The sequence below is a fragment of the Tiliqua scincoides genome, chromosome 4 (genome assembly GCF_035046505.1).
Source record: "Tiliqua scincoides isolate rTilSci1 chromosome 4, rTilSci1.hap2, whole genome shotgun sequence".
In the NCBI taxonomy this organism is placed as follows: domain Eukaryota; kingdom Metazoa; phylum Chordata; class Lepidosauria; order Squamata; family Scincidae; genus Tiliqua; species Tiliqua scincoides.
In genome coordinates this window covers 114213746-114231984 of record NC_089824.1, presented here as the reverse complement: position 1 = coordinate 114231984, position 18239 = coordinate 114213746, and the positions used below count along the sequence as shown (strand labels likewise).

At 44.5% G+C, this 18239-nt stretch overlaps 1 protein-coding gene across 1 annotated transcript; it reads left to right on the top strand.

Annotated features, from left to right (window-relative positions):
- The first annotated feature begins 2012 nt into the window (after window positions 1–2012).
- Window positions 2013–17982, top strand: NPHS2 (NPHS2 stomatin family member, podocin). The gene is made up of 8 exons (XM_066625513.1): window positions 2013–2292; window positions 5153–5256; window positions 5751–5823; window positions 6401–6483; window positions 8308–8511; window positions 12881–12936; window positions 15970–16048; window positions 17707–17982. Exons 1-8 carry the CDS (start codon window positions 2013–2015, stop codon window positions 17980–17982), a joined length of 1155 nt encoding a protein of 384 aa, XP_066481610.1.
- Window positions 17983–18239: the final 257 nt, after the last annotated feature.

Sequence of the window (18239 nt, the reverse complement as noted above, 5' to 3'; positions counted from 1 at the left end):
AGCACATTCCAAGCACATAACTGCCTTTGGGTGACTTGGCTCTGGTGTGTGAAGGGCAGAAGGGAGCCACCAGTACAGCAAGACCACCAGTTGCTTCCCTGATGGAAGTGGCTTTAAGGTCAGATTCCATTGAAGGAATCTGTTTCACCAGCTTTCATAGCTCAATGGAGGAATTCATTAGACTAGACCAGAATTTCTCAAACTGTGCGTCGGGACCCACTAGGTGGGTCACGAGCCAATTTCAGGTAGGTCCCCATTCATTTCAATAATTTATTTTTAATCTATTAGACTTGATGCTACCATGGTATGTGACTGCATTTGGGGAAATGTTACAGGACCTGTACTTTTAATAAATTACAATCTATGTTCTTTTAACTTATTTACCCAGGGTCTTACTCCTGGGTAAGTGTGGGTAGGATTACAGCCTGGGATTGTTAAAAATTTTCCTGCTTGATGATGTTACTTCTGGTCATGAGATAACTTCTGGTGGGTCCTGACGTATTCTCATTCTAAGAAGTGGGTCCCAGTGCTAAATGTATGAGAATCACTGAACTGAACTAGACAATATGTTGTTTACACACTTCAGCATGTATTCTGTGAATGTACTATAGGAGGGCTAACATTCATTGTTGTCTTGCCAAATGCACACTAGGAAAAATGACAGCTACTGAATTTCAGATATGGGTTTGCCACCATGTAATGGATTGAATGACCATGACACTAGAACTAGATATTATGGAAGTAACATGGCTACTGCAGACGGTACAGTAATACCTTTTATAACACAGACTCCTTTAGCACCAATTTGCTACAGCACTCTTCATCCAGGTTCATTAACACCATTGTAGCCCATTGGACCAGTACATTATGGGTAGAGTGGGGCAAATCAGTCCCTCCTTTCTCCATTGGTGTCTCCTTTCACACAGTGCTTGGCTTTCTAGTAACAGATCCCCAGTGTTTAGAGGTACAGTATTACTGTAGCAGCCTTTGGCTTTCTCTGCCCCACAATGTTTAATGAACTAAAACAAGGGTGTCAAACTCATTTCATACAGAGGGCCAAATAGCATTCATGATGCCTGCTGAGGGCTGAAAGTGAAGTCATTAGGCAGGAAGTGATGTCATTAAATAGGTCATGACCAAAAATAAGCACTTTTTCTCACCTGGGAACTCATTAGCTGCAAATGACAAGAGAAACAGATACAAAACTTGATCATATTTCAAGATATAGGAGAGCTCAATTTTCAAGTGGGCTGCCCTTTCAGCAGTAAAACCTCAGCATGGCTCAGCAGCTGAGAGCCTGAGGGCCTGGTAAAAAGTTTCCGCGGGCTGCATCCATGGTTTGACACCCCTGAACTAAAAGGTATTGTGCAACATTATATTGCAAGTGTTTCCATTTGCTCAACTTCACTGGCACATCAATGGCATCTAGCAGACTGTACAATCTCTCTCAATCCACTTCACTGGACATTATGGGTAAGATAATGTGAACCTGCTTTTTTTGATGATACAGACCTAACATAGCTGCCACCTGAGAACTGCCTTTCTAATACCATTGTGGTAAAAAGGAAGAAATACTGAAAAGCAGGCTGGTCACAAATGAGACATAATTGTTAATCAAAGTTAATCAAGCCTATGAGAGTTAATTCCTCACTATGTTATTCTTTAAAGGTACAGCCGAATTGTCATTTTTGCTATAAAACTGGAGGTGTTTGTTTCCAGTAAGTAAGATAGGATAACAGTCTTATCACAATAGGCTTGCTTCTGAGTAAAACAGTTTTCAAACATCTCTAGCTATAATGTATTAGAACAGCTCTGCTCCCAAAATTCATGATTGCTTTCATTGTCAAATTATGGTTTCCAGCATTCAGCATTCATTAAAAGGAGCCTCCTCCACGATAATGCTTTTTCCCTCCCACTGGCTCGGCCCTCCCTTTTGGGCAGAATAAATGGCCAGGCAGCACAACTTCACATGTTCTTATACAAAGCAGCTTTTCTCAACAGAGGCTCACTAAATGAGGGCAGAAAAGAAGTCTCGGAGCTCTTCCTGGGAGCACTGTGGGCGAAGCAGAGATCAGGCAGCCCCAGACAGCAAGACAGCAAAGGTGAAACACAGCCAGAATGCTAGCAAAGCAAAGCAAGAATCCAGCAGGAGAAGAGGGAAGAAGGAGACCAAGAGCACACTCGAGGCAGACAACCAAGTCCACACTTCCACAGTGGTGGATGTGGATGATGTCATGTCGTTTGAGGAAGAGGCAGAAGTGATGGCCCTTCTTGAAAGTGAAAAGCAAGAAGGTAAGGGGACAAGTGACAGCAACAGCAGCTGGCTCTCCTGAAAGGATGCTGATCCTACTGGCCAGATACATAATTTTGCCCATATCTAAATCTACTATGCCCAACTCAGGCCCAAAGTGCCAGTTATGGGGAACATGTGGTTGCTGTCACCAAGGCTTTCACTTCCTCCCTGCACCTTCCTGGCAATGTTTAAAGATGACATGTCACCACCTTCAGTTTGTCTCTGTTGCCAGAAGCAGCAGCTGGTGAGGTAGAGCAGGACTGGGGAAAATAATATACCAAGTGCAATGATACTGGCATGCCTTGCTAGAAGCTAACAGAAAAAAAAATAGACAGTAGAAGTGAAGACAAGCAGAAGCCTTCAGGAAGACCTTGACAGAATACTGCCATACTGTAGTACTAGGCTGAAACAAATAAGATTAAGTTCAACAGGAACAAATACAAGGTTCTGCACTCACTCAAAAATAATCAAATAACCAAATAGACTAGCCTGGTAGCACAACATGTGAGATTGATCTTGGAGCTGGAGTGGATCACAAAATGAACATGAGTCTGCAATGTGATGCAGCTGCAAAGAAAGTTAATGTTGTGTTACGATTAGTAATATCGTAGTTGTGGTTCCACCTTACTCCACATTGGTCAGTACTCACTGGAGTACTGTATTCAGTTCTGGGCACCTTATTTTTGGAAAGATGCAGTCAAACAGGAGCTGGTTCAAAGAAGAGCAGTGAGGATGATCAGAGACTGGAGAACAAGCCCTATGAACACAGGTTGAAGGAACCTGCTATGTTTAGCCTGGAGAAGGGAAGGCTGAGGGGATACAATAGTGCTCTTTGAAAAGCTGTCAAATGGAAGAAAGAACAAATTTGTTCTCAGCTGCCTCTGAGAGTAGAACTAGATCCAATGAGTACAAACTGCAAGAGAGAAGATTCTGGCTGTATCAGGAAGAAATTCTTGATGATCAGGGCAGATTGCCAGTGGAACAGATTGCCAAGGGAGGTGGTAGATTCTCCCTCAGATCTTTTAGCAGAAGCTTGACAGACATCTGCTGGAAATGCTCTAGGACAGTATTTCTCAATCTTTTAGGAAGCATTACTCCCTAAGTAAGTCTTTGTGGGGGATGGGTGAGGGCAGCAACAGGATCCCCAGGATTGTGTTGCTTAGGGTGGGCAAAAGGAGTGCTTTTACTTACTGTGGACTTGTGCAAGCAGAGGGAGGTGTGGGGAGCCCTGCGCAGTTCTGCAGGGCACACAAAGGCTTGGAATGTTGAGAAAGCATGCACAAACCACCTGCAAACCAGAAGTGGTTTGCACAAACTGTTTCTCAACATTCCAAGCCTTCCTGCTGCTTGCAGAAGCCCACAGTAAGTAAAAGCACTCCACTTAGCGATGCAATCCTTGGGATCGCGTCCTTGCCTCCCCCTGCCCCTCAAAGGGACGGGCTAAGCTTTACATAAACTGGTAGATTGTGACCCACCAGTTTGAGAACCACTGTTCTAGTAGGATTTCCTTCTACAGGCAGGGGTTTGGACTAGATGATGATGTGGGTCACTTCCAACACCATGATAGAGTCAGCGGTGACCTTACTACCTACAAAGTGTAGTGTGAGCTCAGTCACATTTTCCTGAAGTTCTCAGGAAAAGTCCCATGGTAATTTTGACAATTACTCAGTGGCCACAGAAGCAAGCAATATACTGGAAACTAGATGCAGTACAAGAATTTCTTCAAAGGTGTCAGCATCTACCGTCAGGTCAGATTACAGCAATTCATCCTGATTAGTGGAGCTGCACAAGAGTTCACACTAAGTGAAGGAGCAGATAAATATGTGAAGGATTCTACCTTGGCATTGGACATGAAATATGAACAGTCTGGCTCTGTGCTTCAATAATGAGTTCAGCTTAACAAAACTAAGAAAAGCTGGTCTAAGCAGGAAAGTGTGAAAGCAAGCACCTGGGACTCATGTTTACACAGATTCCAAGCCAACAATTAAATATCATTGCTACCATACATATAAGTCAATTCAGATTAATTCCCATAACCAACCTGTGAGTCTTTCTATTTATTACAAATATGAATCTTATAGAATTGGTGGATGTTGCATGAATTCTGTACTCAGATTTTTTTTCCAAATACAATCTCATGGCAACATTTATGTAATCAATTTACTACCATATTACATTTCCATTACTGCTATTGATCTTCCTTGGTTTGGTTGTCTGTCTTTGAACTTCAAAAGCAGCAAGTTACAGTTGCAGGTGTTTGTGGAATGCCAACACATAGAGGATGTTGGGTGACAGAGGATGTTGAATTTCAAAATATTGAGTACCGTAGTTCTGTTCAGAGGAATGCAGTAGTCAGTTCAAATCCAGAAATCATTCACATCATCCATTTAACATTAGTCTCTGTGAATTATTCAGAACTGTTGCAAGATAGTGTAGCCTGAACTCCAGGTTAGACCCAAAGTTTTAGCTTTGTTAGAATCTCCTTAGGAAAAAGTTAAATTTCAGGGTAGGGCACCAGGCTGTTTTTTGCTTGGATTGAGAGGGTTTGCTGTTCATTGAGCCTCACCATTTCCATCAGGGTTAGCTAGGTGTTTTCCCTGACAAACCAGTTGCCATCACCTGCCCTAACTAAGCAAAGCTCTCCGTATGCCCAGGGCCGAGATCTGGAGGCTAAAGGTTCTAACACACAATAAAGCTAGCTTCCATTCATACCCATACCACAGACCCTTCCTCACGACCTTGGTCATATTATTCTGTTCCCAACAGCCATGAATTTTTAGTTCATTGGACTAGATTTCTCTAATCACATAGGCAGATTTAAATAAAGAGGAGACCTATTTAATCTCTCCCCCCCTATAGGTATAAAATCTCCACATCTAGGCATTTGTGAATGGCTTCTCATCATCCTGTCTCTCCTTATCATCACAGTCACATTCCCCATTTCCATCTGGTTCTGCATGAAGGTAAGTTTACTTTTAAGTAGTAAGTAAGAAGGACTTTTGAATATCCTAAGAATATACATGTGAACCAGGTCATTAAAAAGCCTGTTTTGATGAGGGCAAGGTCTGCTCCTGAAGAAAAGTACCCTATGTACAGTGGGGAAGAGGCGAGTCTGACTTCAAGTTTCTTGGCTTTACATACTGAATATTAACATCTCCATAAAGAGTTCTTCCCTCTCAAAATAAATCCTCCTCTCCTATTACATCATGTTCCTGATTATTCACATACTGAATAAAAATACTGTTATACACCCATCTCACTTGCCTTCACTCACCTCAAGGTGGATTTCAGCTAACCTTTGGTGCCACTAGTCAAAGCCTCAGTTGCCTTACACTGGCAGGTACCAAGCCATTCTTTTCTGATAGCCTGCCTAAAGCAGAAGTTTCTACAGAGTACTCTAACTTCACCTTTATTCTTCCCTGCAGACTCTGTTGTTCACTTCTATTTCTCATCATAGATTGTGCGCGAGTATGAGAGAGCCATTGTGTTTCGATTGGGGCGCATTCTCCAGGGAAGGCCTAAAGGGCCTGGTAAGTATGGAAGAACTGCTGGCCTTGCACCACCATTCTGCTGTAGGTGATGGTTTCTGCATGTTTTAATGGAAATAGTGAACATAAGAACATCCCATACACTGGCAGCAGCTCTCCAAGATTTCAAGGAGAAGCTTTTTCCCCCTATTATCTGGAAACATTAGGGATCAAACCTGGGATATCCTTCAAGCCACTCAATGTTTCTTTCCCATGGGATGTAAGCAGGCATATTTGTATTGAAGCCCAAGGTTTAAATCTGTATGATATAACAAGGAATGTCTGAGCCTGTTCTCAGAGCATTAAAGTGGGATGAAAGAGGCATCAGTGCCTTCATTAGAAGCACTCCCATATGCCATTCTTCTGCTCAGGTTTTGTAGCGCTTCAAACCCTGTCAAGTGTCTTGGACCCAAAGCAACAGTAGGACAAAAAGTGGATGACACTCCACCTGTCCAACGCCTTGCTTAAAAGGACTATCACCCATCCTCAGTCCAAGTTGATTTACTTTAGGGTTAGTAAATGTGATCCTTCCCTTGCAGCATTCTAAACTGGGAAGTACTGCTGTTCTTTCTCTCAACAGGTTTATTCTTCTTCCTTCCCTGTTTGGATACCTACCAAAAAATAGACCTTCGCCTCAAAACCTTAGAGATTCCTTTCCACCAGGTAAGCCAGTCCAGTTACATTCTGCCTCTTGGAACTCATTCAAATAGGAAGGCAGATAATCTGATGCAGACACGAGCCAAACTATAAAGTTCAGTTCTCCATTCTCTGGAATTGGAAGTCAAATTTCAGCAGGTACAAATGTACTAGGTAGCTTTAGGCTACCTAAAGCCACTTTAGGCAGCCCCCATCTGCAAGATGGATACTAATGCCAAGCTATCTTAAAGTACTGCTGGAAGAATTACTGACATGTGAATTGCTTTGAATATTCTTCAGTTTTCTGCCAGTAAAACCGGGTTAACAGCATCACTAGTAAACTGCCATGTGTCTTGGCTACACATAATAAATGCCTCCTTTTGAATCAATTTGCAACAATTGCCTAGTCCAGCCCACACTTGGCATTTGCTGCACCCATTATTTTTCTTTGCAAGAGTAACCATTATCTTTCTATCCTATCAGTGGTGTATGAATGGGGGGGGGGCATGGGCCCCGGGTGCTAAGCTGCAGGGGAATGACACCAAAATAGCTAAAATCACAGTTATTAGGAATAATACCATCACGTTATATATCATTCAATGTGTGATTTACAGCAGAATGCAATGGAAAAAAAACCAGAATGAAATACCTCCATTCTATCAGAAGTTATGGCCAAAAAAAAAAAAAATCAGAATACAACTGTCTTATGTAACAAAAAGTAGATTTTCTTAACTCAAAACAGACCAATGAGACTATTATTCGAAGAGCCAATGAGATGTTAATATGACACAGCATGGTACCAATACCGTGTTGATAAGGCGACACCCGGGGGGAGGGTGACAACACTAGTGACTAAAATTGTGGTTTTTAGGAATAATACCATCATGTTATATACCATTCAATGTGTGGTTTACAACAGAATGCAATGAACCAAACCACATTGAAATATCTGTGTTCTATTAAAAGCTATAGCCAAATACCCAGAAAACAAAACAATTGCCTTATGTCACAAAAAGTGGATTTCCATGACTCAAAACTGACCAGTGAGCCTGAGGGTTCTGAGAGCTAACAAGGTGTTATTATGACACAGCATGGAACCAGTAAGATGTTATGAGTCAGCTCACTTTTCCATGTATCAGAGCTAATACTCAAACTCCTATTCAGTTGTATGAATGTCATCAAGTTAGTCACTTTTTTTGTTGGTTACTGACTGATTTGGTAACCTGTAATGTTCTGTAGTAAAATAAATAAGTAGGGTGACATAGTGAGTTACCAGAATGGGTGACACCAACCCTAGTGATGCCACTGGTGGGAAGGTTGGGTGTTGTTGGCCACTGTCTTAGATGACTTTTAAAGTGATTCTAAACATTCATGGTGGACATTGTAGAAACATTCATTCTATCAGCGGTTATTAACCACGTTGGCTACTTTGAACCTCCAGATGCAGGGGCAGTATGTCACTGAATCAGGGATGGATCCAGTGTTTGGGGAGGGGCATGAGCACTCTTAACTCCAGAGCCCAGGTCAACCAGGTGGGTAGACCTGGGCTCCTGGTTGAACTTTGGCCTCTGTGACTGAAGCAATGCAGCTCTGAGGCAAGGGAACAAACATTCCCTTACTTTGAGGAAGGGATGCAACTGCAGGATGCAGCACACATCACATTGGCACGGCTACGCCAGTGCTGGAAAATACTGATATAAGGGGTTAGGATTGCACCCTAAGTTGTATTGGGGGGTGGTGTCAAAAAATTTATGGGCCTCGGGTGTCAACTGATGTAACTATGCTACTGTGACACTATCACTTCAATCACCCAATTGAATTAACACCCAAAATGCCTTCTGCTTGTCCTAGGTCATTACCAATGACATGGCAAGCCTAGAAATAGATACAGTCTGCTACTACCGAATGGAAAATGCCACTCTGCTTGTGTCTACCCTCGCCAACCTCTCCAGTGCTGTCCGGTTGCTAGTGCAGACTATCACAAAACGCGTGCTGGCACATCGATCCCTGACAGACATCCTGATGGAACGGAAGTGCATTGGTCAGGAGATAAAGGTAAGCAGGATTTCAGCTTCACTACAGATCTATACTCGTTATGAAAAACACCATTCCCTTCCTAAAATCATCATCACAGATATGGTAGAAAAGTCAATCGCAGAGAAAGTAAGGCCATAAGCAGACAAAGCATTATAAGCAATGACAAGGCATTAGTCACTGCAGACACTCACATATAAATCAATTTTAAAGATAAGTCGAGGATAGGTTTTGAGCCCAAAAAAATTGTGGAATTTTCTATGACCCTTGGATAAGTCGGGGATTAAACTTACGGTGGTGCCTGACTATAATTTTGTCTGACACATTAATCAAATTCTTCTTTAAGTTGCCTGGGGTGTTAAGCCAGAGGCTCTACATATAACATGCAACATAAAACACATAACTGGGAGTGTACTATTCATTTCACAGCAGGGAGACAAGCAACAAAAAATGACTGAGCACATGCAGCTGCACATAGTTGCAACCCTATTTACTCAGAAGTAGACCCATTGCTTTCCATGGGTGTTATACTTAAGTAATGGTGCACTGAATTTTAGCCTGGGACTTTGTTTCAGGTGGAAATGAGAATTGCATCCTGGTGTTTTAAAAGCCAGACCCATTAACTTGGGGGTGTGCAAAATTCTTTGAAAATGACTTGCCAGGAATGTTCAGAGGCAGCAGCAAAAAAACAAAAAAGGGGGATTTTACCTTCTTCTCTGAGCTGGAAGGGAGTTGAATGAGCTAATGGGAGTTGTAGGCTCTGTGGGGAGTACAATACTGCACTTCCATAGCAGCAACCCTCATACAGACTACAATTCCTATAAGTGTCTTCATTTCCCTTCCTGTTTGGAGAAGAAGCTAAAATGGCTGTTTCTGAATACCATAATGACCAGTAAAATTTCTCCTTGTTCTTTCACCTGTGTCCTGCTTTTCAGCCCAGTTCCATCCCCTCCCACTTCACCAGACAGCTGCCAAGCTTCCCAGAATCTTCTGCTTTATTTACTGGTCAACTTGTACATGGGCATTGACCCATGTGTAAGTTGGCCCATGCTTTCAGGGTCAATTTTTAGGCATAAATTTTTTTACTTATAGGCGAGTATCTATGGTATTATATTACTGCCGTGCTATTGAATAGTACTTTTTTCCTGCTTCAATAAACAGTTCTTACAAGAACCATCATGCTAAATCAGACCAAGGTTCATATTGGAACAGTCTCTATCCAACAATAGCCAACCAGACCCCTCTGAGATGTTAACAAGAAGGATGACCTTCCCCACTTGTTCCCCAGCATCTGGTATTCATAAGTATACTGCCTAGGAATGTCAGGTTGTCAGCTGGCTAGAAAACACAGCTGGGCCTGCTCCTGTTCCTTTAATGACAATCATCGGCTGATACTTTCATGGCATGGAGATAAAAATAACATCACCTGCCAACCTCTGTAGATCAAGATACTGATCCCGTTCAGAAGCTGGCAATACTACCCAAACATCATTTGTTGTTAACCATAATGGCTACTAGCTCATTTCATACCTATCCTCAATGAATGTGTCAAGTCTATTTTTAAAGGCAGCTGAGCTACCAGCCATCGCAAATCTATTATTTGTGTAGTACAAAACAGCATTTCCTTCTGCATTTCCTGATCAGGTGGCATCATGAGGGTTTGTGAGAGGCCAGCACATCACTCCCATGATGGACCTCTTCTCATGCAGTGGGCAGGGCAATGACCCCGGTGGTGGGCATGGTGATACACCATCACCCCCGCTGGTTTTCTGGCTATAACTTAATAGAGATATTTCAACACAGTTTTGTTGCATTTTGCATGAAGTTATACATCGAATGATATACAATGGTAGTGTTCAAAAGTACCAGGATTTAATTAGCTTTGGCCAGAAATGGTGTCACCCCACTCCCTGAGCACATCCCCCAGTGCAGGCTGCACCCCCCTAGTAATGCCACTGGTTCCGATCAATTTTATTGGGAGACACCCCCCCCCATGTTCTTTCCTCCATTAAAAGGGCACCTAGTTTAGGTATCATTCCTCCATTCAAGGCAGTGAGCAATACATAAATTTCCCTTTTTATAAAAATGAAGTAAATATAAATGCATCAAACAAGGACAGACAACTTGCAAAAATCAACAACAGCAGTTAAAAGCACCAAAAGCTACTTACAAGAAAGGAGATGCAGCACACAAAGAACCTAGTCAGGTGAGAAACATACTTTAAAGAAAGCATGTAAACCACTTTAGATTACAAATACTCTTGCTGACTTCATTCCCATAGGAAACCAAGAATGATGCCCCTTGTTCCCAGAAAGCAGGAGTGGGTGGGATAGGAAGTAGGCTCCAGACTGACCTCTGTATTAAGGAACAAACCCTTTTAGGCTGCACTTGGTGATCTGGCCAGAAGCAGGGGAGAGTGAGAGGCTTGCATCTCTTCACTCCTTTTCTCAAGTCCCTTACTACACCCAGATTGCCACATCCATGGGGAATATAGACAGCTAGACCCACTATTTTCACTGTCCTCTCCAGCCTCTGCTTCCCACAAACCCACTTCTCCCTTCCAACAGGATTTTCTTCCTTATCTCTGTTTCACAGTAGCTATCTAGAAGGCAGAGCTTCACCATGTAGCACTTGACCACTGTGAGGGAAGTCACACTTGGGAAAAATTCTGTCTTTTAGGTATCACTTTGAGGTAGAGGAGCTTTCCTTGGTGCTGGAGCTGCAGTATCAGTACCACCAAGGCCTCCTTTGAAACATACTTATCAATTCTTGGTTCACCCAGAAAGAGCAAAGCAGCCATGCAGCAGCTCAGTACATTTCTCTGCTGTCATCTACACTTGCTCTTTTCTGTATGCTGGAGTTCAAATGGGTTCAAACTAATGCAATCTGAGTTGCACCCAAAGCATCCTCCATTGCTGATATAACTTCTGACACACAATAGAAGAGAACAAGAAATTCCATACTATACTAACACACACCAGGTGCATCTTAGTTAAGGGGGAGAAGTTAATACACTTCATTTTGGTTCCTGTCCTGGTGGGGAGAAGCCAATAATCTTACAAGACTACATTGAATCAGTTTTATCCAGTTTGTTTCTGCCATTTGTTTCTCCATTTGTCAAACAACAGCTTGGACTTGGGTTAAGCATGTGCAGGGAAAGGGACTCCTGGAAGAAGGCCAGATGACCAAGGGGAATAGCACCTAGTGGTTAGCACACATGCACCCTTTCTGCTCCCTACTTCTCTTTTACTGGCTACAGTCACCAGGCAGAGAAAGGCTTCCAGGAAAGCACTGAATCCCAGGGGTTCTTATTAAAAATTAAACCCACAGTAGCATCTGCAGGGTGAAGGGTTGCAACAATCCACTGAATTATCTGTGGAAATAGACCAGGCAAACAGTCAAAATGTAACTAATTTATGTCATGTTCAAAAGAAAAAGGAATTAAACAAAATGGGAAAAAGATGGGTGGTAAACATGCAGGCAAACTGACAGAAAATACCTGGAAAAAAGGTTATTACCTATGTTTCTCTGTCTTCTGCTCCCAGCGAGGTTACTGCAAGAACAGTATACTCCACTAGTCCTTAGCTCCACAGAAAGAGGAGCAGAAACACAAGTGGGGGGGCGGTTTGCTGGCCCAAAAACCAGATTCCCCCAACCAGGCTTCAGAGTTCAGCAGTGGAGAGGAGGTTGCTTCACTCCCCTCCTGCTTTCTTCCCTGAGCTAGTCCCATGGAACCAGACATAGCAAAGCCCTCAGATAGCCTGTCTATCATCACCCCTGAGTGCCTTATGAAGTTCTGGGCCCTCCCTTTCTTGGGCTGTCTCTCTCCCAACCCCACCCACAGCTTTACCTGGTCCAGCCCTGAGGTTAAAGAGCCAGTACCACCCCAGAGTAGGAAGGCCTGCATCCTGCAAGAAGCAGTCAAGCCTGTGTCTTGATGGCATGGGGAAAGTGGGAGGACCGGATATACTGCAGACATCCATGCTTTGGCCATATGGTGTCAATGGCTACTCCCTCACCAGCTTGTGATGGGAGAGCTGGAATCCCCCAGACGAGATAGGGCAAGACTAAAAGTGGATGTATCAGCACACCACCCTCAGAGCCCAATAAGTCAGATTCCTGCAGGCTTTGACAGCAGAGAGGTCCATCATGGTTACTACCAACTATGCCAAATAGGAGTAAAGGGAAAAAAGCTACCTTCCTAACAACTCAGCAAGTTTTTCTTCTCAGGATATCTTTGCATGCAGCTTGCAGGAAGGAGGCCCAGAGGGAATCCACCTCTGCTTGATCAGTTTTCAGTAAAAGTGTCAGGCAGTGCTCTGTTTTTATCTTTTTAAAGTTACTTGGCCTGCCATCCAATGTTGCCATTAATGAGCTATCCTTTTTGCAGGTGGCTGTGGATGCCATCACTTGCCAATGGGGGATCAAGATGGAGCAGACAGAAATGTAGGTATGAAATGTGTGATGTTCAGAAAAAGCTAGGTGACAGAGGGGCCAAATATCCTAAAAGAGAATGTTCTTTTAGCTTTTCACAAATATTGAAAGTAGATTCTGTTTCTTTAAATGTTTCCATTTTTTCTCTATTCTAGTCATTGAGAGCCCAATCCTATCCCATTTTCCAGCACCGGTGCAGCTGCAATGCAGCCCTAAGGTTAGGGAACAAGTGTTCCCATACCTTAAGGTGGCCTCTGTGACTGCTGCCCCACCACAAGATGCAGTACATGCCCCATTGGTACAGCTGCAACAGCACTGGAAAATTGGATAGGGTTGGGCCCTGAGTCACCTGGGACAAGCCACTAGCTCTGTGTTTTTTCTTCCACTGCAACCACTACAGCTACATCCTTGTCACCCTATTTTTTCCTATGTCTTTAGGTAGTAACAAATGAATAATAAGCATTGTGTAGCAGCTTAAAAAACTGGCCACCAAGCATTGCCATTCCCAGGGCTTTTTTTGTAATGGAACGCACCAGAACGGTGTTCCAGCACCTTTTTTTCCCCCTCCTCTCTGCTCCCACCTTTTTTCCCCCCTGCCTGCACCACCCTGCTCTGCACTGCTGGCTAGGGAGGGATTCGAACCTCCAACCTTGTGCTCCACAGCCCAGCACTCTCTCCATTGGGCTATAGGAAAGCCTATTGCTAAAGTGTTCAGAACTAATATATAAGGTCTTCAGCCCAGCTGGTGGCTATCAGTGCCTCAAGTGTTAGTTCCAAACACTTTGAGCCTAAGAGCTCTGGTGGCTCAATGGCTAAACTGCAGGTCTGTGGAGCCAGAGGCTAGGGGTTCAAATCCCTATGAGGAATAATTTTTTTTAGGTGGGAAGGTGCTCCATGGCTGCAAAATCTAAAGGTTGGTTGCTAATTGCCAAAAGGGGGGCCAGTTGAGGCAGCAAAACCCCTCAAAGTTCAGTCCCAGGCAGGCTCTTGTTTGACCTTTTTTTTTTTTTAAGTTCCAGTTAGGATTTAACCCACAGTTAAGCTCCTGGAGTGAGCCCCCTGCTGGAGGCTGTGGGTTAAGTCCTACCTGGGACTTAAAAAAAAAAAAAAGTTCAAAAAAGAGCCTGCCTGGGACTGAACTTTGAGGAGTTTTGCAGCCTCAACTGGCCCCCCTTTTGGCAACTAGCAACCAACCTTTAGATTTTGCAGCCATGGAGCACCATCCCACCTTAAAAAAAAATATTATTCCTCACTGGGATTTGAACCCCTAGCCTCTGGCTCCACAGACCTGCAGTTTAGCCATTGAGCCACCAGAGCTCTTAGGCTCAAAGTGTTTGGAACTAACACTTGAGGCACTGATGGCCACCAGCTGGGCTCAAGACCTTATATATTTGATCTGAACACTTTAACTACTGTATAGGCTTTCCTATAGCCCAATGGAGAGAGTTTCCTATAGCCCAATGGAGCACCTCCTCACCTAAAAAAAATGGGGTGTTTCACTCCAGCTGTGGCAGGAGTGCTTTTGCTATCAGGGAGCTCACATGGGATGGACGTGTGTGTTTGTGCGCGCGCGCGCGCACGTGTGTATAAAAAATGGTTTAAAAATAAATAAAAAGTTGTGAGTTCCTGCACCTATTTTTTTTACAAAAAAAGCACTGGCCATTCCTATGCAACAGTTTGAAAATAACGTATGACCAAAGACTATAACTAATCAGTTTTCCATATGTTTAAATAGTTTCCTTGAACTAAATTTTTAAGCAGCTGCTATTTGTTTAGGATACTCTCAGACTTTCAAAGAGCAGTATAAGTCTGTCTGAGCAGCCTTCTTCACATGATCAAGAGGCAAGTGGTCCTAGATTCCTGCCTGGCAGGGAAGAGTGTTTATGCCAATTATTTCCAAGGGGGTTCTGACTTTAAAAAAAGCAAGCATTTTGAAACTCTGTAGTAAGGATTCCAAATTGGTCTTCTGACAACATTGCATCCAAGCCTGCAGCACACCCATACTTGTTTAGCAAGCTTGCTCAATCACAAGCCTTCAAACTTTGGGCCAAATGACATAAAGGGTGCAATCCTAACCAACTTGCCAGCACTGGCATAGTTGTGCTGGTAGGGCATGTGTTGCATTCTGTAGTTCGTGGGCAGTCATGGAGGCCTCCTCAAGGTATGGCAATGTTTGTTCCCTTACCTCAAAGTTGCATTACCCTTATATCGCTGCTGGAAATTGGGTTAGCATTGCACCCTAAAAATTGGCTCTCTAGGCTTGCATTTTCTCACTTTCTATCAGGCATGGGGTGAGGTTCAGAACTGCAGTTGGAAAAGGGTTGAACTTCCTTTCCCTCTCCACAGTTCCAATCCTGACCACCCCTGCCGCTGCTATTTAAGTAAGAAAAAGCAAGATGCCATGCCAAATAGTTGTAGCAAGCAGAATCACATAGGTGGGGTGATGAAATACAATGGAAAATATAGTGCCTATTCCTTTATATCAGTGGTTTTCAAACTCTCCAAGAGTTTGAAAACTACTGTAAGTCCTTGTGGGGGCGGGGGGAGGCAGCAGGGGTGGGGGGAGGCAGCGGCACAATCCCCAAGATCATGCCACTCAGGGGGTTGCAGGAGCTTAGCTGTACTTACCAGAGCTTCCTGCAGCCTCCCGGAGGTGCAGGGAGCCCTGTGCGACCGTCTGCAGGGCTCCCCAAAGCTGTAAAAGTGAAAGTGCAGCTATCGTGCTCCACTTCCGGTTTAGTGGAAGCATTGGGGAGCCCTGCAGATGGTCGCGCAGGGCTCTCCGCACCCCCAGGAGGCTGCAGGAGGCTCTGGTAAGTGCACCCGAACCCCTGCAGCCCCCTGAGCAGCGCAATCCTGGGGATCGTGCCTCTGCCTCCTCCCTGCCTCCTGGTTGCGCCCCTGCTCCTTAAGGGGGAAAGGCCAGGGCCCACAGACTGGGGCATCGTGACGTCCCAGTTTGAAAAGCCCTGCTTTATATAGAAGAGGGAATTTTGGCAGGTGCAGCTCAACATGCTAGGTTTTAAAAAGTTATTTCTATTACAGTAAAGATGTACGGCTGCCAGCTGAGCTTCAGGAATCACTTGTTGCACAAGCAATGGCTCAGACACAGGCCAAAGTAAAGGTAAGGTGCACAAATGCTATGTGTTTCATTACTGGAAACCACTGGAGAAGGGTGCCCTTCTTCCCAGCCTCCTTTAGATCACAGCAGTATTAATTCCAACAGTAAATTGATATACAAGCCATTAATACATTATCATCTGTACTCAGGACAGGCACAGGGGGAATACTTTTTCATACAGTGCAAAATTAATTTAAGGAATTTGCTGCCACAAGATGCAAAAATGGCCACTGGCCTAGACAATTTTAAAAGGCGATTTGAGGCATTCATAGACGATAAGGCTAACAATTAACAGCCCAATCCTGAGATGCACAGCTGTGGCAGCACCGAAAACATGTGCCCAAGGCAGCCACTGGTGGTACCTCAGGAGAAGGGGACTTTCATCCCCTTCCCCCAGGTAAGTGCAGTAGCCCCACAATGGGGCTACTCAATTCACCGCCAACCCAAAGGTCGGCAGTGAATCAAGACCCTCCATGTAGGACTTCACTCCACCGGTCCCACCTCCCTCCCTCTCTGCTCCCTCCCCCCAGAACACCACCCCCTGCCCTTTCCCCATCTCCTGCTTCCACGACACGCCTCCTCCCTGCCCTTCACCCACCCTTGTCTCGCCTCCCCCCTCCCTGGAACGCCTTCTCCCCGCCTTCCCCCATGGCCTGCTTACCTCTCCGCTGCTTGGCGGTCTGCGTGAACAGCAGAGGTTGGGCACCCACCTGGCAGTAGACTGATGCCGGCCAGCGTCCCCTTTCCCTGGGTAAAAGGAGTAGCCCCACAATGGGGTTGGCAGTGAGGTAAAAGCCTTCATGTCAGGCGGCAAGTCCAACACGGAGGTTTTGGATTCAGTGGAGCAATGCTCCACCGGACGCTCCCGCCTCCCTCCCTCCCCCCCAGCACTCCTCCCCCTGCCCTCTCCCAGCCTCCCTGTCACGTCTCCTCCCCGCCCTCTCCCTGCCCTCCACCTCCCCAGAACGCCTCCTCCCTGCCTCCCCCCACACCCCCACTTTCCTCTCCGCTGGTCAGTGGTCCCTGTGATCGCCAAGCAGCGGAGGCCGGTGCTTGCCCAGTGTTAGGGCACACGAGCGTGCCTTACCGCATGTTTGTGACAGTGCGCACTGGCGGTAAGCTGGCACACAGAGCTCAGGATTGGGCTCTAATGCGTGTGCACACTCACACAAAGGTCTTTCTTTATGCATATCAGGTACTTTTCTTATAAAAGGAAGAATTCTGCCAGTCACAGTTAAAATTTATGGGGTTGAGGGGGACGAAGAAATTACAGAGCCTTTGCTTGGACCCTCATTGCATGGGACAGTGTTACAAGTCAAAGCTAATATTGCTAGTCTTTCAATTCTTAATTTACAGTATGGTCCTTGATTATACTCATGAATCATGTTCAGCTATTGTAGGCTCATTACCCAATCATAGATTAAAGACAAGTTGTAAACTGATTAGGGCTGCAATCCTGTAGACACTTTTCTGGGAGCAAGCCCTATTGAACTCAATGGGACTTCTGAGTAGAGATGCATAGGATTGTCCTGTAGGTGTAAAAAATTGGGAGAGGTCATAAAGGCCTTTTCTAAGAGTAGAAACTGAAAGTGGAGGTAAAAAGAGCTATTTTTATGTAGCAGAAGTTGACAAAGCTTTTTTCCAATGGTTCTGTGTCTTAGGTGATAGCTGCTGAAGGAGAAAAGGCTGCCTCTGAATCCTTGAAGATGGCAGCTGAGATACTATCCAATACACCAGCTGCCATCCAGCTCCGTTACCTACACACATTGCAAACCTTGACTGCAGAAAAATCTGCTACCTTGGTTTTACCATTACCCGTTGACCTCATGAACCTTTCCTCAATAGCTAGCATAATACCCACAGCCCATAACCTCTCTGCAGATATTACCAACAACCCAGAAGTTCCAAAGGACATCAAAGATTCCCCCATGCTGTAAGAATTCAACATAAACCTTGATAGCCCCTTTGAATGCCCATGGGGGATAAAGCAGAGTATAAATTTGTAAGTAAATAAATAAATTTGAAGTTGTGGCTGAAGATGGTGGCATAATTCACCCTATGACATACTTCCTGCAATTAAAGTCCCAGGATAAATCTTCAGTTTCCTGAATTCAGAAAAGTTGAGGAACACTCTACACGTCCAGAATCAGCAAACCCGGCTATGCTACTGAGCATAACGGGCATAACAGAAACC

Bases quoted from the DNA above. Each gene is read 5' to 3' on its own strand.
- NPHS2 (XM_066625513.1), top strand. From the start codon at position 2,013: ATGAGGGCAGAAAAGAAGTCTCGGAGCTCTTCCTGGGAGCACTGTGGG. The intron at 2,293-5,152 runs GTAAGGGGACAA...CCCCCCCTATAG, and splicing joins TGAAAGTGAAAAGCAAGAAG to GTATAAAATCTCCACATCTA. The intron at 6,484-8,307 runs GTAAGCCAGTCC...TGCTTGTCCTAG, and splicing joins TAGAGATTCCTTTCCACCAG to GTCATTACCAATGACATGGC.